General features: G+C 45.9%; 2 protein-coding genes across 15 annotated transcripts; both read left to right on the top strand.

Annotated features, from left to right (window-relative positions):
• Positions 1–5764: 5764 nt before the first annotated feature.
• On the top strand, positions 5765–14306 carry LOC119275609 (KH domain-containing protein HEN4-like). Of its 14 annotated transcripts, XR_005135806.1 has the most exons (11): positions 5767–5931; positions 6515–7306; positions 7429–7932; positions 8664–8915; positions 9104–9361; positions 9817–9896; positions 9989–10097; positions 10179–10340; positions 12181–12297; positions 13354–13430; positions 13961–14306. XR_005135806.1 is itself a non-coding variant. In XM_037556482.1 (9 exons), the coding sequence occupies exons 2-8, from the start codon at positions 6527–6529 to the stop codon at positions 10320–10322; spliced, it is 2127 nt and encodes a 708-aa protein (XP_037412379.1). In that variant the 5' UTR covers positions 5767–5931; positions 6515–6526; the 3' UTR covers positions 10323–10340; positions 12189–14306. The 14 variants fall into 14 exon arrangements, 8 of the variants coding, with proteins under 8 accessions (XP_037412385.1, XP_037412383.1, XP_037412382.1 ...); XR_005135804.1 differs by having other exon boundaries at positions 12189–12297; positions 13354–14306; XR_005135802.1 differs by having other exon boundaries at positions 12189–12297; positions 13324–14306.
• A 9652-nt stretch (positions 14307–23958) lies between these two features.
• On the top strand, positions 23959–25635 carry LOC119275608 (FK506-binding protein 15-like). Its single transcript, XM_037556478.1, has one exon. The coding sequence runs from the start codon at positions 24122–24124 to the stop codon at positions 25340–25342; it is 1221 nt and encodes a 406-aa protein (XP_037412375.1). The 5' UTR covers positions 23959–24121; the 3' UTR covers positions 25343–25635.
• The last annotated feature ends 695 nt before the right edge of the window (positions 25636–26330 follow it).

Here is a 26330-nt window from a genome sequence, read left to right as displayed (position 1 = left end):
TTCTTGCTTGTCCGGATCTTGTCCGGCGGCACCTGCAATGTCACTATTAGACTTGCGCGCATGCCGCACAACGCTTATATTTATTAATAAAAATGTGTTACCAGGAGGGGTCTCTGCGTCTCCTCCTGCGGCAGCAAGTGCGGCCTCAAGTTGGGCCTTGCATTCTTGCAGCTCCTGAGACAGCTGGGCATTCTTCTCAGTAAGAGCCTGCGTTTCAAATGATCCTTAAATCAGTTAACATAACTACTTTAAGTCTCGGGGGCTACTGGTATATATAACCATTAAAATTCCCTTACCCGTATGTCTTTCACATACTGCTCCGTGGCTCTGGTAAAACCATCTTGAGCGGCCCGGAGGTGCGCGTCCCCTGCGTTAAAGGCGTCCAATGCCTCAGGGGAGAAGCATGCTTCACGAAACACTGTCCGGCGGCGCCTATGGTTCATGGCCCTCTCCACCTCAGACTTGGTGGCGGACAGTCTGTCAGTGTCCTCCGTTGGAGAAGGATCCGGCACGCGTCTTGCGCTTGCCTCCCCCTCCAGGCCGGGCGCTGGAGCCTGGCCGGTATAGGTTGGATCGGCAACTTCCGCGCTCGCAGTCCGGCGAGCGCTTTTTCTCCTATAAAGATCATGAGCACTCAGACGCTTCCTAGGAACGTTGCTCTAAAAATTTAAATACGAGCTATACCTTTGCAGCGACATTTCCGTCCGTGCCGCGCTCCTTTTCCGCCTGCTGGTCCGGACTGACCTTTGTTGGTCAGCCGCCGCGGGCTCGGCTTCCCGCCTTGAAGGCGCTTTCTGTAAAGCACCATCATTCGCGAAGGTCAGAAATGGGCAAGGAAGAGATAATGGTGTCCGGACCTCGGTCACAGTCACCTGGGAAGCCGGATATAGTCCGGGGTAGTCCACTGTAATGGCGACCAAAGCATTGTCTATGCTGAGCTGGTGAAACACCCCGTCGATCAGCTCCACCTTGATGTTCGGATCCTCTTCGGAGGCCGGATCCAGGGATCTTTCTGGATCCTCGGGTTGCGGAGCGGGACTTACCATGTCCTCAACAGTCCGGCGTAGATCCTGCGCCGAAGATATAATGTAAGAAGCCTAAACTTCGAAAGCATGGGTTGAGCCCTTAAAAGTGTTCGCTTACCCATCCTCTAGGGTTGTTCATGGAAAACCCATTCAAAGGGTTCGTTCGAAGGAAGTCCTCCTTCTCCCCCTTGTACAGGCTGGACAGGATCTCCACCAGATCCTCGGTCGAATCCGGCCCTTCGCGGCCATGACGGGTGGCATCGTCTTCCCCGTTGAAATCCCACATGGGGTGGCCTCTGTATTGCAATGGCTGTACCCCCCGCATGATGCATGTCGCCATGATTCCAATCATGGTCAACCCGGAATGGGCCAGTAATCTTATTCGGCCCATCAAGTAATGGACGCTCTTGTCTTCCTCCAATCGGGGGCTCCGTGGGCGCCAGCTGAGGCGTTTCTTCAGAGGAGCAGCACTAAACTCCGGGAGGCCAATCCGGACTGGGTCCGGCAGCGGAGCATCTCCTATATAAAAACACTCTGAAGGCCAGTCTTCGGACGCCTTCTTGGGAGTACCGGATGGGTATCCGGTCCCGGCAATGCGCCATATTTCGGCGCCGCCCACTTGATATATGGAACCCTCGTGGGAACGGGGTACGAGGCAGAACAGCCTCTTCCACAATGCAAAATGGGGCTCAATGCCCAGGAATAGCTCGCAAAGAGCTACGTAGCTCGCGATATGCAGGACATAGGTGGGCGTGAGGTGGTGGAGCTGGAGTCCGTAGAACTCCAGGAGCCCGCGGAGGAACGGATGTATTGGGAATCCGAGTCCCCTTATCAGATAAGGGACGAAGCATACTCGCTCCCCTTTATTGGGGCTTGGGGTAGCCTCCGCTTGCCTTCCACCTTGATAAGTGACCAGTCCGGCTCGGACTGGGACCATGAAGGCCGGAGGGAGATATCCCCCCGCTTGGAGCTTCGCTAGCTCGTTGTGCGAAACAGAGCACCTCCTCCAATCCCCTGGCGGTGGGTTGGGAGCGCTAGAAGAGGAGCCGCGTTGACGGTCCATGATGGAATGGATTTTTAGGTCAAGGGCGCTCCGATGAACTATTCGCGGGAGGAAGATGGTGTGGTTTGGATCTGGATTTTTGCCTCTTTGTAGGCGAACGACTCGCACGACTAGGGGGTGAAACATAAAAAGACACCCTGGCTTTTCGCATTCGTGCGACACGTGGAAAAAGGCCATTATTGGGTGTAGAAGCCGAGAAAAATAGTATTTATGGTAAAGCCGGACACTGTTCGGCAGGTACATGGAACTTGAAGGGAGAACCCGCCTTGCAACGCCGAAGACTATATACGCGCTGGACTTATCGTCATTGAAGCCTGGTTCGGGGGCTACTGAGGGAGTCCTGGACTAGGGGGTGTCCGAACAGCCGGACTATCATCGTCCGCCGGACTCCAAGACTACGAAGATACAAGATTAAAGACTCCGTCCCGTGTCCGGATGGGACTTTCCTTGGCGTGGAAGGCAAGCTTGGCGATACGGATATGTAGATCTCCTACCATTGTAACCGACTCGGTGTAACCCTAGCCTCCTCCGGTGTCTATATAAACCGGAGGGTTTTAGTCCGTAGGACAACATACATTACAACAATCATACCATAGGCTAGCTTTAGGGTTTAGCCTCCTTGATCTCGTGGTAGATCCACTCTTGTACTACCCATATCATCAATATTAATCAAGCAGGACGTAGGGTTTTACCTCCATCAAGAGGGCCCGAACCTGGGTAAAACATCGTGTCCCTTGTCTCCTGCCATCCGCCTAGACGCACAGTTCGGGACCCCCTACCCGAGATCTGCCGGTTTTGACACCGACAATGTTGGTTTTCTCAATCCGTCCTTGGACTTTGCTCCACAAATAATCTTTCAAATATTTGAAGGCTCCATTTGTCGAAGAACCTACATAAGATTTCATCCCTAAATATTTCTAAGTCAAAGTTTCATTAGGAACATGCAACAAGGCTTTTACCCCCTCCCCGTGACACTTGCAGGGCAACCCTTACTAAAAAAGATAGAAGATTTGTCATAGTTTATGGGCTGGCCCGATGCCTGACAATATGTGATTAACAACTGGTTTACCTCATCTGCCCCGTCTCCACTTACCTTGAAAAACAACATGTTGTCATCTGCGAATAATAAGTGATTCTCAGGTGGAGCCGAAGCCGCCACCTTCACACCACTCATGTTTGATGACTCGTCTATAAATTTTAAAAGGCATGAAAGGCCCTCCGCTGCTGTCAGGAAGAGGTACGGGGAGATGGGGTCTCCGTGTCGAATCCCACGGGAAGTACACATTTTTTGAGCAACCCACGGGAAGTACACTTAGAGCACCTCCAATAGATGGTTCAAATGTAAAAATAACTAATTTTTAGACCGTCTGGGGCAAAAAAGGTGCTCCAACAGACGGTCCATATGCAAAGAAATTTGGACCGCAGCCTCCTCGTGATGTAAAATCCAACACCTTGCGGTGCAAATTTACATCACGAGGTGCATCTGGTCCAAAACCAGCCGCCGCCCGCGAACGCCCAACCGCCACTTCCTTTCCGTCCCAGCCCGCGCCCGTCCGGCCGCCCGAAGACCAGCCGGCCAGAAGCCGCTGCCGGGACCGCCGAAAACCACGCCGTCGGAGCCGCCACCACCCCAAATCCCCGCCGCTGCCCTCCGCCGCGGTCGCCTCCCTCGTCGGTAGCCGGCTCGCAGCCTCCCGGAGGCCGCCGAATCGGGAGGCAGCCGACGCGGGATTCGGCGCCTCCGGCGGTCCGGCTGCCGCAGTAGGCCTCCGTCGGGTCTAAGGCTGCCGCCGACCTCGTCCCCGTCAGCCGTGAGCCTGTTCACGGCTGTTGCGCCGGCCGCACGACCGCCGCACGACGCCCTTCGCCCGGCTGCCGAAGTACTGTTCGCCGCCCGCCGAACTCCTCTTGGCCGGCCTCGAAGCTCTTTTCTTATAACCGTCGCCGTCTGGAGGAGCCGACCGCAGCCGTCCGTAGCAGCCAATCCAACCGGCGGCCATCTTCTTCCACCGCGCGCACTAGGTGTTCGACGGAATTCCCCAAGGTAAAAAAAATGATGAAGCTTGATGATTTAACTTGGGATTGGATAGTATGTTTGACGGTGGTTGTGTGCAATGTGGTTCCGTTTATGGTCGTGCGTTCATTCGGAGAGAACAGATTGATGCGCACAAACGGTTGGTGCACAACTACTTTGCATCACCACCTGTTTTCTTCAGAGAATTACTTTCGACGCCGTTTCAGAATGTCGAAAGACTTGTTCTTCCGCATTTGCAATTCCGTGAAGCACCATAATCCAGTCTTCGAGCAGAGAAGGAACTGTGCCGAGTTGCTTGGTCATAGCATTGAGCAGAAGGTCACTGCCGCTTTGCACATGATGGCATTTGGTGTTCCGGCAGATTACATTGATGACTTTGGCGATGGCAGAGAACACTTCTATCTTCTATGTCAAGCAATTTGCAATAGCTATGGTAGAAATGTTCGGTCCACAGTACCTGAGAGCACCCAATGCTCAAGACACTCAGAGGCTTTTGAAGATGAACAAAGCTCAAGGGTTTCCAGGTATGCTCGGGTATGTGGATTGCATGCATTGAAAATGGAAGAACTGTCCAAAGCATGGCATGGACAATTCAAGGGTCGTGTGAAGGATGCCACTATCATTCTTGAGGCAGTTGCTGACCATGAAACATGGATTTGGCATGCATAACATGATCATTGAGAACGAGTGTGGAAAATATTTAGATTACGACTTCTATCAGTTGATGGGCATTCCTGTTAACCCCATGCGAAAAAAACAGCGCATCAGACGTTTCATGAAGGTGTACAGAGCGATTAGAGACACCGATGTGCATGACCAACTCCAGAAAGATTTGATGGAAGAGCATTGGAAATGGCATGGCGAAAGATCTGCATAGATTCATTATTTGTTTGTTCAAAACTATGTTGTATTATGCAAAACTATGTTGTATTTGTGTTGCATTTCATCTCCTGGATCTGAAGAACTATGTAATCATTTGATATTGTGAACATGAATTTTTTTATGTTGTTTCAAAACATGTTTTTATGCAATATGTGCAGTTGTACAGTGGCTGAACAGCAGACGCGTGGCTGCTGGCCGGTTTTGGACCATGAATTTGGACCATCTATTGGAGTTGGTCTTTTGGACCAGGAGAATTTGGACCATCTGTTGGAGTTGGCCTTCTTCGAAGCTTCAAAACGCACTTTTTAACGGTCCAAATTTTACATCTTCGATTTTGGACGGCCAAATTTTGAACCATCTATTGAAGATGCTCCTAGCTCGAGGAATTGGAGAGGGCCGGTATGAAGTGAACGTTTCGGCCCACTCAGAGCATGCTTGGATACGTTTTAGTCTCATGACTAAAAGTAGTGGGACTAAAACTTGCTAGTCTCACCCATGCTTGGATCCAAGTACTAAAGAGACTAAAATCTAGTTGTTGAGCATTTATTATCCTCCAAACCCTCCAATCCAGAACTAAGGAGAGAAATTAAATGAGGAGAGAGAGAGCTAATACATATTTTAGTAGGTTTCCCATGACTAAAAGATTTTAGCCTCAAGACTAGTCCTAGCCTCTCTTTAGTCAGGGGTGCTTGGAACTTTAGCCTCTAAAAGAGACCAGACTAAAAATAGTCCCTTGTATCCAAGCACCCTCTCAGACCTTGAAGTTACGAGCTTCTGCCGAGGCCCAGTAAAAGGGATCTGAAAAAAGGGTCCAGAAGCAGAGCTTCCTCTTCGCCCTCCCCTCCCGACGGCGTCGCCGAAACCCTCTCCGCCAAAGACCCCCGCTGCTCCAGCCCTTCTTCCGCCGAAGCACGGGAACCTCGAAGGTATTCTTCTCTCGTAGTACTGCTCCCCACCTCCTCCGCTTTACAGTATCGCCGTGGAGCGGAGATCCATCCGCACCTCTATTGATTTCTTCTGTTGGCAACGAACCCTAACCTGCTTATATTGCCCGGGAACTTTATTCTTTTGCCTGCTCTCTGTTTGCTACTTGGCGGAGCACCGACAGCAGTTTATTTTTCCAACCGAAGCCCCATGGACTTCACTAGGTCCGTCCCTGGATGCAGGTCTAGGAACTAGGGCCTGTTATGTATTGGTAGCAAGCACTACTGTGGTTTCCTCTTAGAAATCCTGGCATCAGAAGTAGCACGTTTGATCTGTTGCTGTGGATATGGATGTGCCATGTCCTGCCATTTGTTGCACATGTAACCGTATTTGTCATGCGATGCTGTTTTTTTTCTGGTTACTTGAGTGCTATAAATCTGTAAGTTCATTCAATTATCATCTTGTTGTGACAATTGGGCAGCTGATATGATATTTTGGTACTAGATAATGGTCGTATTTATTCGTCGGTTATTGGCACAGTAGCTAATTTCTTATTTTCCTTGGTGCTCTCTGCTTGCCTGTCAGGCAGGATACGACATGGCTTCGCATGCCTACCCTTCCAAGAGACCATTCCAGAAGAAGTATTCAGAACACAATGGTCGGGCCAAGTGGCAAAAGACAAAACATGCTCCTTCGCAGCAGCCTCAGCTGACAATACAGCCTGGAGTTCCTCTTATCCGCATTCTCTGCCCTACTGAGAAATGTGGGAATGTCATTGGTAAAGGTGGTAGCATCATTGCAAAGATAAGGCAAGAAAACGGAGTGAAAATCCGGGTTGATGAAGCAGTCCCTGGTTGCGATGAGAGAGTTATTGTCATAACTACAGCTGACAAGGACAAAGAAGCTAGCCACGAGCAAGGTAAAGAGAATGATGGTGGTACTGCTGTTTCTGCTGATGGCGAGCATGAGAAGGAGAAAGACCACAGTAAGGAAGAAAAAGATGATTCAGATAATGCCCACGGCAAGGAAGAACAAGATGATGCAGAGAGAGATGACAGCAAGGAAGAAAATGATGATTCCTCTGTTGCGAAAACTACAAAGTTGGAGCCAGAGAGGGTAATACCATCAGCAATGAACGCCGTTTTGCATGTCTTTGATAGGATTTTTATAACTGAAAGTGAAAATGGAACTGGAGATGCATCAGGCCAGAAAACTCCTGTTTCTTTCAGATTGTTGGTGCTAGATAGCCAAGTAGGTTCGCTTTTGGGAATTCGAGGTAGTGTGATTAAGCAAATGTCCGCTGATAGTGGCTGTGAAATCCGAGTTTCAAAGGAGAATCTCCCTTTATGTGCTTTACTCAAAGATGAACTTTGTCAGGTAGATTTTTCCAGTGCTGAATTTAGTTTTCTTGTTCCTTGCAATTATCTTTTGTAGTATGTCCAAGATTTTGCTTTTGGAAGATTATTTTTCTGGCATTTCTTGATATATCATTTTTGCAGATTAATGGAGAGCTTGACTCAGTCAGGAAAGGTCTGAATGCAGTGGCTCAAGTGCTCTTTACTCACCCCCCTAGGGAAAGTGATGTAGTTCCTGTTGTTCATCCTTCTGGTTCATCGTCACGCACCTTCAATCCCTCAGATGGTCTTCCTCCAGGAATGCCACCTAACTTTCATCTCCCTTTTCAAGGGCCATCCCATGCCAGGGGACCTTTTGATACCATTGACCATAGGCCAAATGTTGCACCTTTCTCAACTTTTCCTGACCAACGCTCAAACATTCCTCCCTTTTCTGCTTTTCCTGATGCTCTCATGCATGGCAACGCTTCAGTTCCTCCAGAACCTCTCACCTTCAGGCTATTATGTTCAAGTGACAAGGTTGGAAGTATTATAGGGAAGGGTGGAAACAGTATCAAGACTATTCAGAAAGATACAGGTTGTGAAATAAAAATTCTCGAGACTATTCCAAAGTCAGATGATCACATCATAATTATCTCTGGACCTGCGGTAACAACCTTACTTTTCTCTTGATAGCGCAGTTTCATTAAATAAACCCAGTAACTATTCATTACCCCTTTAGCCCATGTTTCTTGGCAGTGAAGGCATTTAAGGATTAAAATGAATAGTTAATGTTTTTCTTTGTTTTTTTTCATTCTCCAGTGTTTCTAGATAATTGGATTCTTTGAATGTGTTACTGGCAATTTTCATATATTTTTTCATGCTTTGTCCTCAAGGCTGCCATTTGGTAGCATGGCACACTTGTATACAGTACAATTTCTTGAGAGTACAGGCAGCAACCAGAAATGTGGTTGCCAGGGAGCCTGTCATAACTAATGGTAATATTGTACTCCCTCTGTCTCATAATGTAAGACGTTTTTGCAAGCTCTGTTAGCTTGCAAAAGCGTCTTATATTATGGAACGGAGCGAGTACATAATCTGGTAAATTGTTAGTGGACATTGTAAATGCATTAGAAGGTTGTATGGCGCAAGAATTTTGGGGTACATTTCTGGTGTTTTGTACTTCTTTCCTCATACTCTGCCTTGAGTTTTTCAACTGTTTGTTTCTTATTTTGACACACGCGGCATTCATTGTTATTCATTGTTAATAGCAAATCATAGCATTGGAGTTTGCTATGACATTTTAGTATTTTTTGTTAGCACTCCATTCTGAATGGCAGTTATCCTCTACCTGGAAAGTAGTCTTTCTAATGTTTTATTTCTTTCTTTGTGCTCTGTAGCATCCAGGTGATGGCATTTCCCCAGCACAGAATGCAATTCTGCATGTGCAGCGTAAAATTACGCCACCCACCTCTAACAAGGAGGGTCCTGCAATATCTAGGCTGATCGTTTCACCTAACCAAGTTGGCTGCCTCCTTGGCAAAGGTGGCAGTATCATAGCTGAAATGAGGAAGCTGTCAAAAGCTCATATAATAGTGTTGAGCAAAGACAAGATCCCACGGGGTGTACAAGAAATTGATGAAGTTGTTCAGGTCTGCTTTTGTTGGATTGAACAGATCCTATTTATCACTATTACAAACAATGCATTAAGATCTTTGCCTTGACGAATGTCAACTTCATCTGTTATTTTACATCTTGGCTTTACCATACTGGATATTTTTGTACGACACTTTTAGTTTCTTTTCCAGGTTAATTAACTGCAGAATTTCTAATCTTTTAGATAACCGGGGATTCTGAGGCTATTCAGGAAGCTCTGATGCAGATAACTGCTAGGCTACGTAACAATCTTTTCCGGGACAGAATGGCTTCAATGGGTCCCAGTATGCAGCCACCTTTTGGTTTGCTGGATCCTCAGTTTGGTGCATTTCCGGGAAGCCATGAATCTACATCTCCTAGGATTTATCCTAATGCATCTCAGTTTCATAAAGATTTCATGGGACGACCATTGGATGAGATGTCTGCTCCTTGGACCACAAAGGTACGACCGATTTGTTCTCTTCCAATATTTTCTTGAGCATGCTGTAAGAGGAACAGGAGTTTACAGCGTTCAGTTCTTTTGGTTTGTCAGTTGACAAAATTATGTTGGACATCCTAAGCAAAGGTCCTCTTTCTTTGGAAACATTTTAATTCTGCTTATAATGATTAGTTTGGCTGGGGACCAAATTTGGTCACCAGTTAGTGTGGCATTGCATAAGATGGGCATGCATGAGTTTTGATGCGAGGCTGCCTAATTTGTTGTGAATTAATCTATGAGTCATGGCACCATAATTGTAGTCGCCATCTGATTAACAAAATCAATAGTGATCAAATATATATCACATGCTGCATTGGATTGTAGATTATTAATTAGGCAAATGGCTTTAATGCACCATAAGATCATAATGTTTTTGCTTATAGCCCTATACCATCGTGATCCTACTCTCAACTTTGTAGGGCATGCAGGATGTTGGTGATCCGATGTCAATATCTGGCATTCCTGGAATGGCGCACAGAGGAATGGGTGGATTTTCTGGGTTTGTTTCTTGTCTCGTGTCTTAAATTTTCTTCCCTTTTGATTAGCAACATCAGAAAACATCATGTATTTACTGATAAAATTTAATTGCAGTCCTGTTCATTCATCTAGGCCAATCATAACTGGAAATATCATGGTTCCAAGATTAGTTATACCTGCTCTATGTGGGCATGATGGAGGTTGTTTGAATATGATTCGCGAGGTTTGTGTCCGAAATTTGTGTCATGTAGCATATCTGGTTAACTATAATGTGTATGATTGACATAATTAATCCTATATGCAGTTTTCAGGGGCTAAGATAACAATCGATGAACCGCTAGCTGATTCCATGGATACGCCTGTTATGATATCTGGCACACCGGATCAGATGCATGCAGCCCGAAGTCTTGTTCAAGCATTTGTTCTAAGTGAACCACCTGCCCCATGAGATTTCATATCTCTGAAGGTGATGCATCCCCTTCTAATATTTTGATCCTTCTGGGGAGATCATAGGCCCAGGTGATGCTGTTTGCGTGCTGGGCAATGAAGCTAGTAACCTTATGTGTGTTTGAATTTTTCATCACTCTGTCTGCAGAGTTGCATGCGTGAATGGATAATTATGCTGAACAAAGACTAAAATTCCAGTGGTGGAACTTCTCTAGGATCCTTTTATAATCTCCCAAAGTTGTGGCACCAGATATGGAAAGCATTATAGCTGCCTGAATCTATCATTTTATGCAAGCCGTAGCTTGGGGTTGGAAAGTTTCTAACCTTTTTGTATGAGAACCCCATCATTCGATGTTGTGAACTTCTATGAAGGGAAATAACCTATTAGTGATCGTTATGAATTTTGGTCTGACATCTGCATTATTAAAGACTGACATGACCACTATTCGCTGGACCAATACCCTAATACCTAGTACCAAATACTGGAATAGTACCTACACATATCAAATCGTTTCCTAGCGTCCTGTATTAATTACTCTTAGCAAATTCAGGTAGAACAACTATCCCAGAGGCCTTTGCAGTGACATATTTGCAGTAGACATCATAAGCTATAGCAGCAGCAGCTTGATATATTGCACTTGTTGGACCAAAGGGCAGTTGAGTAGTTGCTGGTAGCATTATTTTTTTGCCCTAACATACTGCATACAACACTGCTCTAATGATGGCAAACCTTGCTTGGATTAATATGATCAAGTCAATCATTTAAATCTTAGGAATGCATGTCTTGCTGGTTATATGTTGTATTTTTCTATATTATTTGTGAGGACATACATTTTTATGTATATCTGCGAAGTTCGTTATGTATCGCGACATACGGATATTACTAGTTCACATAGTTACCTGCATTACAAACATTATTGGTCTCATTTGCTTTAAATAAATAGTATTATTTATATTTTTGAGTCACCTTCCCTTAATGCTGTATGTTTTTCCATTGCCATGTACATGCTATTTTGGAATCTTTGTACATGATTTTCTACTTACTGAATGGCTCATCCAATGCTTCAAACTTCTGTTGCTACTATATCTAAAACCTTATGGACACTCGGACAGTTAGGTGAATTTTATTTTCCTATGTAAACTGTTCGGTGACAAAACCTCTTCCTATTTTCATAGCTTTAGCTGGTAAATCCAACATGGTATTGAATTAATTGAACCTGAATTTCACAAATGTGATAAAGGCAAATCTGTATTGCATTAGTGCGTTAGGACTCCCAAGCAAATTTGTACAAGAGGGACATAGAGGGTGATTGGTGGGCTGGCTCATCCATTCACTTGCATAGCTCATGCAGCATGTTTTTCAATCCCCTTAATTGGTTGGTCAGCTTGCACCTGGTAGCCAGGCCAGATGCAGAAAGTAAGCATCGGTGCCGTCTCCCATGAACGGGGAAATGAGCCTGCTCCCACGTCTAGACTCGAGTTGACCTTAGTTAGGTCATTTTGATATGCATCATTCATGAAGCCAACCAAATAATCACCCATAATTTCACCCCTTGGCATGTTTTTTTGTTGAACAAGCGTATCCTAGCCAGTGCCCCCCTGGGGATTCAAGTTAGCAATCACCCCCATAAGTATCTCTTGCCTTATGAGCACTGTAGATTAGTCAAATACTCTCTGGGGGTAACCAGTCACCCCATAGTATTTTGAATATATGAGAAGGACCATTTTTTATTATATTTTGGTTGTAGTTTCTTTCATTCTTTGCTTCGCGCCTACTTTGCTTGTGTTGCTTTTGATAACTAGCTACCATGATGATACAAAAATGACATTTGGTTGCTTGATGAATCTTATGTTTTAAGGTCAGCAGTTTTGGTGAGTTGTCAACTGGGGTAGTTCCTTATAGGCAGACAGTTGGTTATATCTCTGCTTGGTTATCTTTTGCTGCTATGTTAGCATTGGGGGCTGCATCCTAGAAGGTATGAATATTGTAGTTCTGTCTGATTGATTGATTTGTTTTCTCTAGATGTATTTTTTATCAACGAGGCTCCCAACCTTTTTTTTGGATTTTTGTATTAATTGGAGTTTCAAATACTCAGCCTATTGCTTGTTGATGTTCCACTAACCTGCTTTACCATTGGAAATAAATAGCCTTAGTGAATAAGAATACCTAGTAAATACTGTTGGATGGTACACCATTGGCTTAATGTATTATCATTCTGAATGCCTTGGTTTGGATGGATGGATTGGCTACAGTTATGACTGTCGGCTCTTAGTTTAGTTTGATATTGGTAAAGATGGAGAATTAGGAGGATTTTAATAGTGATTCACTAAAGTAGTCTGATTTTCTTGTGGTGCTCCATGCACGACCTGGGTGTTCGTCTAGTACTTGTGTGTCCTGCTTAGCGACCACTAGTCCCTGCATCCCCAGTCTAGGAAAACAAGGTCGAATCTGAATCTTGTTGGTTTGCGCTTTTAACCCCCAAAACCGGGTGGTGTATGGTTTACGATATTGGTCCGAACTCTTTTAACATCTTAGGTTGTGGAATCTACCAACAACCCCTACAATGCACTAATTTTGCAAGAAGAATTCAGCTGCCTTGGGTTATGAACCTGGGAATATTCATTGCTGCTACCGGATTTGCAGTCAATTAATATATGTGCTGAGATGTTTATGAGGGCATAGCCACATTTCTTTTTTACATATGTTCGGCTTTTCAAAATAAATGAAATATAATCTGTATGCTTAAATTGCTAATGAGTTTTAGGACATTTTGATATGCTTATGCCATATATGTTTTCATGCGGATGGTTCTGAAGACAGAACATGCAACACCTCAAAATATTTGTGCTTGCAACCTTGTAACAATAAGCTGTACCTAGAAGCGGTTATCTTACATTTGAATATGTAATGCCTCGTAAAAAAGAAGAAGAAACTATAAAAAAATGACGCATTTTTCCATGTCAAGCGCTCCTGAATTCCCGGTGATCCACTTTCCATCCAGCTGGTAAAATGACAAGCGCGTTTCAACCAGGAACAATCAAGTGGCGCGAAGACATACATTGAACGTAAGTGACTGCCCTTGGACTACTTGGACAGCTAACAACCAGGGTGAGTCGAGTGTGGCCCACAAACAACAAGCTCTATTAACGTTGCACATCGTCTTTAAAAAAAATGTTGCAAATCGTTCTATTCCTGTTATTCTTTTTAGAAGGTATTCCTGTATTCTTATACTACCTCCGATTCTAAATATAGGACTTTTTAGATCCAATATGAGCTACTCCCTATAAAGTTAGTACAAAGTTGGGTCATCTATTTTGGAACGGAGGGGGTACATACGGAGCAAAATGAGTGAATCTACACTTTACAATACATCTATATATATTTGTATGTACCAAATGTAGTGTCAAAAACGCTTTTATACTATGGGACAGAGGGAGTAGTTTGCATTGAAATCTCCAAAAGGGCTTATATTTAGAAACGTAGTGAAGAAATGGACGTTTGGACGAAAAAAGAAATTATGAAGTACGCTGCACAGAAGCGCTGTCAGAACGTCCGTACGGCTGTGAATTCCTGGTTTATGAGCCGTTCATTTACTGGATCGGACGGCTGCTACTCATTCGTTTGTGTACTTGTCCTAGAGGGTTAAGCACATCACTCCACAAGATACGAGCAATGTAGGCAGACGCAGCATGAAGCCTCGCTTCCAGTGCATACATGAGCACAAGCACATTCAGACAGGCGATGGGCATAGAAAATTAGTACGATATTCTAGCACCAGGATGCTTCTATTTTGTAGCCCATATTGTATGAAGCTTTTATTTTGTGGCTCATATGTAATTTTTCATCTGTGGTCTATTGTCTTCTCGCTTACACAAGCGGTGGCAGATCTAATCCCTTTCGGCTCTATTTTGTAACCCATATTGTATGAAGCTTCTATTTTGTGACTCATATGTACAAATTCAATGCAATAGTGGTCAATCGTCTTCTGCTCGCTCTCACACAGGCATATCTGGCCCCATCGGCCAGCCCATGGGCTCTTCTTCAGGGTGTGCAAAACCAAACTGAAAACCAAGAACCGAACCAAAGAAAAACGAACCAAAATTATGGTTTTCGGTTTCAGTTATGGTTTCCATATCTCAAAACCGTTTGCCATTCGGATTTTTCGTTTAAAAACCGAACACCTTTGGGTTGAAACTGAAAAACTGAAATGACGTTTTTTTTTGAGAACTCTCGCCCAACTTTATTCATTCAAAAACAAGCGACATAGGTACAAGGTTTGGGTCATGAGGGTTGCCCAACCACACATGTCTACCTAGTCCTAGAGTACATGCAAACTTGGCGAGATTATGAGCCTCATAATTATGGTTCCTACGCTCATGAACAAAAAAGCAAGAATTAAAACTATTACATCGAAGCATTATTTCATGTATAAGAGCAGCGTTGGGGCCTCCTTTCCCTCTGTTAATATCATTGACCACTTCTTGGCAATCCGATGCCACACATATGTTCATTGTCGCAAGATCTTCCGCCAAAGCCAACGCTTCTCTGCAAGCATAAGTCTCAAGCATCATCGGATCGGTAACTCCATGATAAACAACCGCCGATGAACCCAGATAATGGCCGTCCTGATCTCGGCAAATTGCTGCAGCAGCTCCTCCGCGCCGAGACTTGGCCACTGCTCCATCTACATTCAACTTTACCATGCCAGTCGGAGGTGGAAGCCACCTCTTCTGCTGCACCACCGCCCCCTTTGCGTTATTTCATGCTCCTTCTTCGCATGTATCTGGCCCAGCTCTTGTATATAATTATTCACAAAGGATGTGGTTTGTTGTGGACTCTGGAAAATTGATTCATATATAGCCTTCCTCCTTGCATACCAGATAGACCATAGTGTAATTACCAGTCGCGTGAAGCTTGCATGGTCCAGAGATTCGTTCAGTTGGAATAACCAAATCCTCGCGTTGGCTTCCAAATTTTCAGACATTTAGGAGACAAGAACCTCATCCGATAGAGCCCAAACGCAGCGTGACATCGTGCATGACACTAGCGCATGCCTCCATGAATCCACGCAGCCACATAGCGGTCATGTGGCCTGAACCGCCATGTTCCTTCTATGCAAAGTGTCCGTCGTTGGTAGCGAGTGATGAGCGAGCCTCCAAAGAAAAATCCTTACCTTCGATGGTACCTGTAACTTCCTGAGCTCCATGACCGTTCTTCTTGTTCGCCATTGGAGGACCCACTCCTTCCTTCAAGCCACTCCTCCCTCTGCAGCTTCGTTTTCTGAAGAAATTTGTATGCCGAACTAACAGTGAAGTTGCCCTTCTTCTCCGGGTGCCACGCCCAGAAGTGTGATACATTGCGTGTACATACAGGAATCTTCAATATGGCATTGGCGTCAATTGGCAGGAAAACACTGCGTATCAAGTCCTCATTCCATGATGCAGTCACCGGGATCAATAGCTCTGACACGTACCTTGGAGGGTTTGCCACTAGCGACGTGATCGGGCGTGGTGTCATCTCCTTCGGTATCCAATTATGAGCCCAAATATCTGTCGTTTGTCCATTGCCAATCCGCCTTATAATGCCTTGCTATAGTAAATCCCTTCCCTCCAAAATAGCTCGCCAAATCTGTGATGGTCGCGTCCCTAACTCCGCATCAAGGATAGACCTGTCTGGGTAGTACATAGCTTTAAGGATTCTAGCACTTAGGCTTGTTGGTTCCTGAAGAAGCCTCCATGCTTGTCTTGCAAGCAGAGCCAAATTAAAAATCTCAAGGTCCCTGAATCCAAGACCCCCCAAATGCTTTGGCCGGGTCATGACATCCCAAGAAACCCATGCCGGCTTGCGCTCACATTGCTTACATCCCCACCAGAATTTCCTGATAATAGACTTGATGTGATCACATAGTCCCCTTGGGAGCTTAAAGCATGACATCGAAAAAACCGGGATGGCTTGTGCTACTGATTTGATAAGAACATCCTTGCCCCCAGCTGATAGGCAATTGCTCATCCATCCCTTCACCTTGTCCCACACCCTGTCACTCAAATACTTAAACGTACCCTTCTTTGAGTGGCCCACATCAGTTGACATGCCCAAATACCTGTCATTCAAAGACTCATTGTGGACTTGCAGAAAACCCTTGACAGCATCACGCACTATCTCTCGGCAGCCCTTACTGAAAAAGATAGATGATTTTTCCTTATTTATTCTCTGTCCCGATGCCATGCAGTAAGTATTCAATAGGTTTGAAACTTCCTCCGCTCTATCAACACTTGCCCTGAAAAACAGCAGGCTATCATCCGCGAATAAAAGATGATTCACCGCCGGTGCCGACGGTGCCACCTTAATGCCGCTGAGCTGGGATGATTCATTTTGAGAGTTTAATAGGCACGAAAGGCCCTCTGCTGCTAACAAGAAAAGGTAAGGAGAGATTGGATCTCCCTATCGAATACCTCTCGTAGGTTGAAATTCTTCTGATTTCACACCATTAAACAGAACAGAAAAGGATACTGAGCTCACCATATTCATCACGACAGTCACCCAAGGTGTAGCAAAACCCAGTTTCTCCATGATCGACTTCAAATAAGACCACTCCACTCGGTCATAAGCCTTCATCATGTCAAGTTTTAGTGCAGCATAAACATTGTTCTTTGACCTCTTTCGTTTCATAAAGTGCAAACACTCGTACGCTGAGATTATGTTGTCAGTAATCAACCTTCCAGGAACGAATGCCGACTGCCCAGCTGATATAATCTCCGGTAGAATCATTTTCAGACGGTTTGCCAACACCTTCGAGGCTATCTTATAAAAAACATTACATAGGCTTATTGGGCGGAATTGAGATAGCAACATTGGGTTAGGTACCTTTGGGATTAATACTAGCAATGTATCATTCACAACAGCCGGACTTTCCTCCCCCTTCACAATAGCTAACACTGCGTTTGTTACCGCATGTCGACATACATCCCAGTGCTTCTGGAAAAAGTGAGCAGGAAAACCGTCAGGCCCTGGAGCTTTTGTTGGGAACATTTGGAATAGCGCGGTCTTGACCTCCTTAGCTTCGTAAGGGGCCAGCAAGGTTTCGTTCATAGCCGCGGTAACTTTCACCGGTATATGCTATAGAACCTCATCCACCCCTTGAACCCCCTCCGAGCTATATAAGTTTTTATAAAACTCCAATGCCATTTGCTGCATCTCCGTCTGGTCACTAGTAACTTGTCCACATGGCCGTTCCAGTGCCTTTATCAGATTCTTTCTTCTCCGCATCGAGGCTCGCATATGAAAGAAGTGTGAGTTCCGGTCTCCCGCCGATAGCCACTCCACCCGGGATCGTTGCCGCCACATCAACTCTTCCCGCAGGTAAAGCTCTATCAGACGATCGTTTATCTTTACTTCCGCATGCGACGGGCCCTTCCGCGCTGCATCATTGCGCAGGCGATCCAACTCCTTCTTCAGAGTACGTATCTCGCCCTTAACACTGCCAAACGTGGATTTGGACCAGGCGCCCAAGTTTTGGGCCAACGCCTCCAGGTTCGCACGCACTTCGCACACCCGCGGGTTGTGGCTGTTGAGCTCCCACCCTGCCTGAACTGCTGTTTTGAGGTCCGGATGAGTATCCCACATAACCTCATAACGAAACTGTTTTGGTTTCTTTCCTCCGCCACCTGGTTGTGCTAAGTGTAGAAGAACCGCCGAGTGATCTGAAGTAGCCGCCGTAACATGTTCCACGGCCGCTGAGGGAAACAGTCCGCACCAATTGACCGAGCCCAAGGCTCTATCCAACCTGACACGGGTATATGAGCCGCTGGTTACTTTCTTCTCATATGTCCATCTTGTACCTTTGAAGCCCAGATCGACCAAACCACAAACATCCACTGCATCTCTAAAGCCCTGGATTTGCGCCTGACTCCTCGAGCCAATGCCATCATGCTCATCATGCTTTAGGACCTCATTGAAATCTCCAATATACACCCACGGCAAATCTTGGAGTGTAGACAAATTTTTCATAGTATCCCAAGTGTGGTGACGAAGATGTGTCTATACTTCTCCGTAGAAAGAAGAAAGCCTCCACGGTTGGTCACCCATGCCAGTTACTCTACCATCAATATGATACTTCGAGTAGCCCAAAATCTCAATGTTTATTTCATTATTCCAAAACATAGCTAAACCTCCGCTTCTACCAGAGGCATCCACAGCAAAAGAACTATCAAAACCTAAAGTACTTTTTAAATTTTCAACTCTGTCCCCACTGAGCCGGGTCTCAACTATACAAAGTACTCTAGGGGCAAACTTATTTGCGAATTCACGCAGTTCTTGAATTGTCGGGTCGCTGCCAATCCCCCGGCAATTCCAGCAGAGCAGACTCATTGCGTCCGGCGGTCCTCCACCGGGGAGGCCGCCATTCTCACGTCCGAGTTTTTCCCTCTAGTAGGGGTTTTCTTCACGCCACCCGTGCCTGCCTTCTCACTATGGACTGACATCTTTGACCTCTTTGGTTCCTGTTTCGGTGGGGGGCTGAGAGGCACCGTCTCCCCGCTGGTTTTAGGAACTAGGGAAAGCTCCAAACCTGCAGCCGTATTAGCTTTCGGTGAGCCAGTAACTTGTTCAGAAGATCGTTTACAGTTGGCTTCAGTCACGTCCATATCCACATCATGTTCCTGCATATTCTCCTCATCATGTTCAGTTTCAGCTGTAGATTGACGATCATCGTTCCTGGCTCTCTGATTCCTGGTCCTGCGGCGGGTCCCCCAAGCTGTAGTCGCCGGCGCACGGTGGTTTTTAAAAACCAAGGCAGAAGGAGGATGAACCCCGTCCCCGTGCTCTTTAAACTCGTGTCCCATCATGCCGCACACCTGACACCAATCCGGCAAGCGCTCATACTTGACAGCAAAGATCTGTCGTTCTCCTCCTCGAACCAGAGATATTGCTTTCTTCAATGGCTGCCGAACATCCAGCCGGACTCTGACTCGATAGAAGTTCCCCTCGAAATCAAACGAAGACGGTTCTGAGTCCACAAACTCGCCGATCTTCGAGGCCAATGCCTTGACTTTGCCATGAAAAGCTATAGGAAGCTCGATGATCCGCGCCCATATCTCAATCGTGAAGAGCTCAATTGAGGAAGGCTTTGAGTATCCATCATACGGAGTAATAACCACGGGATTCCCCCTGAAGTGCCATGGCCCTCCTTGCGTGACCCGCTCCCAATTGCCCAAACAATCGAATTGCATCTGAAATAGATTCTCCTCGAGGGTTTTGATCTTGACTGGCCTAGCTAGATCCCATGCAGTCTTCATGTTCCGGAAGAACCAGTACGAGCTGAAGCCCTTATCCATATGGACTCGGGCCAAAATCATCCAGCGGAGAGCCTCCTCCGCCGGCTCATCTTCATCCTTGAAGATCACGTCATCGAGGTCGTCTTCCTTCAGGGCCAATTCCTTCATCAGATCCTCCAAGTTGCCTTTTCCTTTGTTGCCTGATCCCGACGAACTCCCGCCAGTCGCCATACAGATCGATCTCCTGTGCCCTTGGCAGCACCCAAAAACCCTAACCGCTCCGACAGTCCAGCCCGTAACCAGTATGAGAGACCTGGCCGCGAAACCTAACTCCGATCGGGTGGAAGGAAAAGGTAGATTCTCAACGTCACCAATGGCGGCAAGAGGAGAGTAAACCCTAGCTAGAGGGAACGTAGTAAACCGGATTCTCGATAGTCCACCGAACTGACGTGAAGTGCACTCTTGGCCGCTCGCTAGAAGGCGCGGTGCGCTGAAGCCCACTAGCCAAGCAGGCCAACTGAGTTTGCTGATTTATAGTTTGAAGGAAAAAAAATTATATACTTAATATGCAGATACCATTATACCAATTCCGCATAAAGTCACCATGTGCTTATAGGAAGTTGCCAATCCAGGAGGTATTGAACTTTTAAAGCATAAATTTCCCTCAAAAAAACTTTTAAAGCATAAATAAGACGGCAAAATCACTTCGTCATCATTGGATAACTAAGTTCGTTACATGGGACTGTTGCCTATCACTCTCACGTATGTACTTCATCAAGTTATTTCCTACTCTGAACTTTCAAGGAAGTTGCGCGTAGGAAACAAATGTACAACAATGAAATATACTTCAATCTTTGATTATCTGTGAACTAAATTTTGAATATGACAAAAAGTTACGTGTTCTTAAAAAAATCGCGTCAACTTTGGTTAATATGGTTATTACCGAAACCGAACCGAATTTAAATGGTTATTACTGAAACCGAACCGTGTTTTTATATGAAACCGTACAAACTGAAGTATAAAACCGTACGAACCAAAAACTATATAAACCGAACCGAATCAAACCGAAAAGACCGAACGCACACTCCCAGCTCTTCTCCCCTCTGCTTGTTCGCTTCTGCGGAGAGGAGGAATCCCAGTTCCTTCACTATGGCTAGAGTTTAAGTTAGGTTTTTCTTGCAGTGGCGTTCAGATGAAAGGTAGTGTCTCACCTTCGAGCTGGTCTTTTGGGTTTTGATCCTTCTTGAGTTCATTCATGGACAAATTCGACGGTGCTCCACCGTAGATTACTGTCATCCCAAGAAGTGATGACTACAAGCACTGAACTGGGCAAACCTTGTTTTAGTAAGGAAGTGGTCGTACTAAGGCCCGACAGGACTAGTGCACTAGAATAACAATTGTCATCAATCAAGAAAATTTGGATCGGAAGGATCAAATATGTAGACACATAACCAAAGACAAACGAAGATTGGTTCGAAATAGATCCATCGAATACCAGCATCGACCGTATCCCACGAGACAATGGAGACACACCATCACACGCCCTACAACGCCGCTAGAATGCACCACCAGGGTGAGGAGTGGACATAGAGATATTACCCCTAATAGGGGACATCGCCGCCGCCACATAACCCCAACCGGGACGATCAACCAAACAAGAACGAGAGCATGGCCCCTCTCGCCAAAGAGGGGCCGGCGTCCTCTCCACCTCCACGACCCAAAGACCATCAGAGGTGAGGTGGACCGACACCGACACTGATGGGAGGAGGGAAAACCTAGTCGCATGGGAGTCGCTTCTTGGGGAGGAGGAAAACTAAGGATATGACTAATGCATGAAGACTTCCTGGCTCTCATCGACAATGTTAGGTCGGCTTCGGACATCCGGTAGGGAAGCACGGCAACAGTGCATCGATACCTTGTTGTTATACCAGCAGTGGTTGTCTGGTGGTCCATGAACTTTAATGTAATTTTATTATGTTGAACGTGAATTTTTAAAATAGATTTGCACCCTTCCATGAAAAAACTGACCAAAGGTTCCACTATATTCAAAACAAACATGCAGACTCTGAATCATTGCATCAAGTTTCTTTTGGCGGTAACTAGCACATCAAGTTAGCTGGTTAAAAATGTAGTTGCATAAAAAATAAAGTTATGCCCCGCAAAATAAAAACCCAATCTATACAATGTGTTTAACCATGTGGACTTTTTTAATCAGGATAACCATGTGGATTTTGGTTAGGTGAGAAGTAATCGCAAAGTCATATTGTGCGGTTCCGTGATGTGCCGGTAGATCTAGGTCATCCACTTGTTCTGAGATTCGTAAAAATGTATGGCCCACCTAAATGTATAACACTGGTATATTTCTTGTATTTTTATTTTTAGTCAAATCAATGGCAACATAATGGACCCCAAAGTACACCTTTTGTCAAGGACGGTACGCATGCAAGTTTCTCCTCTCACTCTACCTGCGGCACAAATCCATAGACTTTATTTCCTCTTAGAGAATTTGAATCAACCATATCTTTTAAACTATAGACTCGTTTTTGAATTTTTTTTATATATATTTGGACTCCTGGCGTCAAGAACTTTAAAACTAGACCAATTTTGGTTACATTTCAAACACATTTAATTTTCGACGTTTCACATTTCATATGTGAAAACACATTTCACTATAAAAATCTGAAACAAACCTATTTCACTAGAAATATGTGAAAATAACACTTTCCACATAAACCTATTAAACTCAAATGACACCTTGTGAAACTAATTATTTGGAAGTATGTAACATTTTTATTTCAAAAGAGTAAAATAAGTTATTTCATAACATTTTTTTGAAATGTGTAACAATTTATTTCAAAAAAGTGAAACATCATCTTTAAAATGTGCAATTGAAATATATGTATCTTTATGAAACAAGTCAATGGAAAGTGAAATTTATGTTTTGAAAGTGAAAAATAGTATGAAACCAAAAAGTTAACTTGTGAAACTGATTATTTCCAAATGTGTAACAATTTATTTCAGAAGAGTGAAACATGTTATTTCAAACATGTGCAATTGAAATGTATGTGCTTTTTGTGAAACAAGCCCGTGGAAAGTGAAATTCATGTTCTGAAAGTGAAAACAATATGAAACTAAAATGTTAATTTGTGAAACTGATTATTTTGAAATGTCCAACAATTTATTTCAAGAGTGTCAACTTGTGAAACCGATTATATGAACTGAAATGTCAACTTGTGAAACCGATCATTTTCAAATGTACAATTGAAATAGATGTGATTTATCTGAAACAAGCCGGTGAAAAGTGAAATGTAAGTTCTAAATGTGAAAATCAACACAAAACTGAAATGTGAATTTGTGAAACTGACTGAAATCATTTTATTCATAAGGTTTTGTTTTAAAGATTTTTGCGACATGATTTCAAATATATAATTTTTTTTGAAATCGAAAGTTTGGTTTAAGAGATATGAATGATTTTAAGTTAGCAAAGGTGAAATAAATGTATGCATTAGTTTGAGAGAGAGAGAGAGAGAAAGAGGGAATGGATAGCACATGCATGCGTATCCTTTGCATGTTGTATAGCCATGTATTTTCTACTCCATCCGTTCCTAAATAATTGTCTTTCTAGCCATCTCAAATGGACTACAACATACGGATGTATGTAGACATGTTTTAGAGTGTAGATTCACTCATTTTTGCTCCGTATGTAGTCACTTGTTGAAATCTATAGAAATACAATTATTTAGGAACGGAATCTACACTCATTTTGCTCCGTATGTACCTCCGTTCCTAAATAATTGTATTTCTATAGATTTCAACAAGTGACTACATACGGAGCAAAATGAGTGAATCTACACTCTAAAACATGTCTACATACATCCTCCGTTCCTAAATAATTGTATTTCTATAGATTTCAACAAGTGACTACATACGGAGCAAAATGAGTGAATCTACACTCTAAAACATGTCTACATACATCCGTATGTTGTAGTCCATTTGAGATGACTAGAAAGACAATTATTTGGGAACGGAGGGAGTAGAACAGAATGCTTTGTTTTTTATACTATAATATAGTGTTGCACCAATCTTTAAAACGCAATGGACGGCAGGAGATCTGCCGGTACGAACCGCGCAATTTTCCTGATAGGAGAAGTAATCATCAACAAAAAAAAAATTCCGAATTTTCCAGTCGACTGAGATGTAGAGTCTACAGTACCTTGGTGTACTAGTATACCAGTATAGGTTTAAAGCTCGGCCACTGGTTTCTCGAAGACAAAGAGACAAGGAAACAGGAAATGCAATTCCATGGCGCAGAGCGGCGGGAAGAAATTTGGGAGCAGCTCTGATGTTAACCGGGCCGCGAGTCCATCCGTGCACACCATCTTATCACCACCCAAGCAGCCCACTCCCTCCACAGCTTCCATCGCATCCTCTCCTCCAAACTCTCCTTCCCTCCACAGCCACAAAAGCCGTACCTGGAGCTCGCCACCCAAGTCTCACCTCACCTAGCTCCAAGGCACCAGGCGCACCATGGGTTGCTCGGGCTCCAAGGAAGTGGCGGTGGCCGAGGTTGCCTACCGTCCTCCCGCCACCAGCGTCTCCCTCTTCGACATCAGCGCCGTCGAGGAGCCGTGGCTCATCGCCAAGCAGAACGCCGCCGCCGCCAACGGCGACGTCGAGCCAGACCAGAGTGATGACGAATACGAAGACGACGATGAAGAGGAGGAGGAGGAGGAGGAAGAGCAGGACGCCAAGAAGCCCACCGCCGGCGTGGCGCTCCCTATCCTCGACAAGCTCGACGGCTACGAGCTCGCGCCGGCGTCGTGGTCCGAGGTGAGCAAGGCCCTTGAAGACATCAAGCCTACGCTCGACTCCAAGCAAACGACGGACCCCAAGCCTGCCCCCAAGAAGAAAAAGAAGAAGAAGAAGCAGCCAGCTGAGGCACAGGCCCAGCCGGCGGCGCCGCCGCCAACGCAGAAGGAGCAGACGTCCCAGACGCCGTCTGTTGCCGGCACGGGAGAGGCTGCCAAGAAGGCCCCGCCACCGCCGACGCCGTACGCGCGTGGCGCATCGGATTCTGACACGAGGAAGCCCGCGCCGCCGGAGCTCACAGGGCGGCGCGTCGTGAAAGAAAACCCCTTCCTGCTGCGGGACCGCGAGGCCAAGAACGCGGACGGGACCGCCGCCGCGCCCAAGTGGCGCCGGAGGGACCCGTTTGAGGGGTATCCCGAGCGACGCCCCCCGGGCGCGAGCGGCGGCGGGGTGGTGCTGTACACGACGACGCTCCGCGGCGTGCGGCGCACGTTCGAGGACTGCGAGCGCGCGCGTGCGGCGGTGGAGACGTGCGCGGAGGCGGCGGGCCTGACCGTGGACGAGCGCGACGTGGCGCTGCACGGGGAGTACCTGCGCGAGCTCCGGGAGCTGCTGGCGGCCGACGAGGAGCAGGGCGCCGGCGTCTCGCCGCCGCCGAGGCTGTTCGTGATGGGGCGGTACCTGGGCGGCGCGGAGGCGTGCGCGGAGCTGGTGGAGAGCGGGAAGCTGGCGGAGATGCTGCGTTGGGCCAGGGCGCGCGGGGAGGCGTGCGCGGCCAAGGACGGCCGCGGCTGCGAGGGGTGCGGCGGGGCGCGGTTCGTGCCGTGCCTGGAGTGCGGCGGCGGCTGCAAGGTGGTGGTCGGTGGCACCGGCGGCGTGGTCGAGAGGTGCGGCAAGTGCAACGAGAACGGCTTGATGATGTGCCCCATCTGCCACTGATGGAGCTCCAAACTTTCATCCATGCATCTGTGCATACGTACACAAAGCAAGCATGTCGTTGCCTGCCGCGATCGTGCTTAAATCAAAGCATGTTCTCTGTAGTATATGAGTAGAATACAGTACAGTTTAAGAAGAACATGGTTTGGCGTGTTGAACCGAAAAGGAAAACTTGGGCGTGTCTTGTGTAGCTTTGGCAATCTGGCTAATTGATGGAGTAAATCTCTTTTGTAAATCTGGTTGTCGGCCAAAGAGAAGAAAATGAGTATGACTTCGGTCGTAGTTATCCTTGTCAATGGTGGTGGTAGTAGTAGAGATTTGGTTTCCTAGAGCTGCTGGGCTGCCTCGAGAGGCATGGGGAGTAGAAGCCGCGTGGCAGCTTGTGATCCAGCTCGGCAAGCAGCTCGCGGAGATGATGAAGTGTTATGTCGTGATTCAAATTCAAGTATAGAGATAAGGCTAACTTCTGATGAACGACCGAAGCGAGACCTGTCTTCGGTAGGTTTAGGCTGAAGCGGAGCGAAGCGAAGTTAGGATATGGGCCCTTACAAAAATTTCTAAATTTCTATATACAAAGTTACCGGTATTGTTATCACGCAGAAAATATCTATAGACACACTATCTTTGAAATCATGCGGTTGAAGCGATCGGTGGGTGCACTGTAATCTTTTCTCGGCAACTCACCTCTCGGCAAGGTTGCATGGGAAGCGGTTATTGAGCGTATATGTGCACTCGCATATGACATCAAAACGTTGGCAGAAAAAAGTAGGCAATCGCATATGAGATCTTAAACCCGCATGAAAGCCCGTAAGCTTATTTTGGCCACACCTTCGTTCATGAGCAGGCCGGTATTAAACGCAATGCCGGCCGAGCTCCTTTCGTCCGCCTTCTATTTAAACAAGCGAGACGCCGGTCAAAAATCGCACCCCTCCACCGCTCCCTCATCTCTTCCTTCACCGTGATGGCTTCCGAAGAGCAGTTCTCCGGCATA

The sequence above is a fragment of the Triticum dicoccoides genome, chromosome 3B (genome assembly GCF_002162155.2).
Source record: "Triticum dicoccoides isolate Atlit2015 ecotype Zavitan chromosome 3B, WEW_v2.0, whole genome shotgun sequence".
In the NCBI taxonomy this organism is placed as follows: Eukaryota; Viridiplantae; Streptophyta; class Magnoliopsida; order Poales; family Poaceae; genus Triticum; species Triticum dicoccoides.
This window is presented reverse-complemented; position numbering and strand designations above follow the sequence as displayed.

Bases quoted from the DNA above. Each gene is read 5' to 3' on its own strand.
- LOC119275608 (XM_037556478.1), top strand. From the start codon at position 24,122: ATGGGTTGCTCGGGCTCCAAGGAAGTGGCGGTGGCCGAGGTTGCCTAC.
- LOC119275609 (XM_037556482.1), top strand. From the start codon at position 6,527: ATGGCTTCGCATGCCTACCCTTCCAAGAGACCATTCCAGAAGAAGTAT. The intron at 8,916-9,103 runs GTCTGCTTTTGT...CTAATCTTTTAG, and splicing joins AAATTGATGAAGTTGTTCAG to ATAACCGGGGATTCTGAGGC. The intron at 9,362-9,816 runs GTACGACCGATT...TCAACTTTGTAG, and splicing joins CTGCTCCTTGGACCACAAAG to GGCATGCAGGATGTTGGTGA.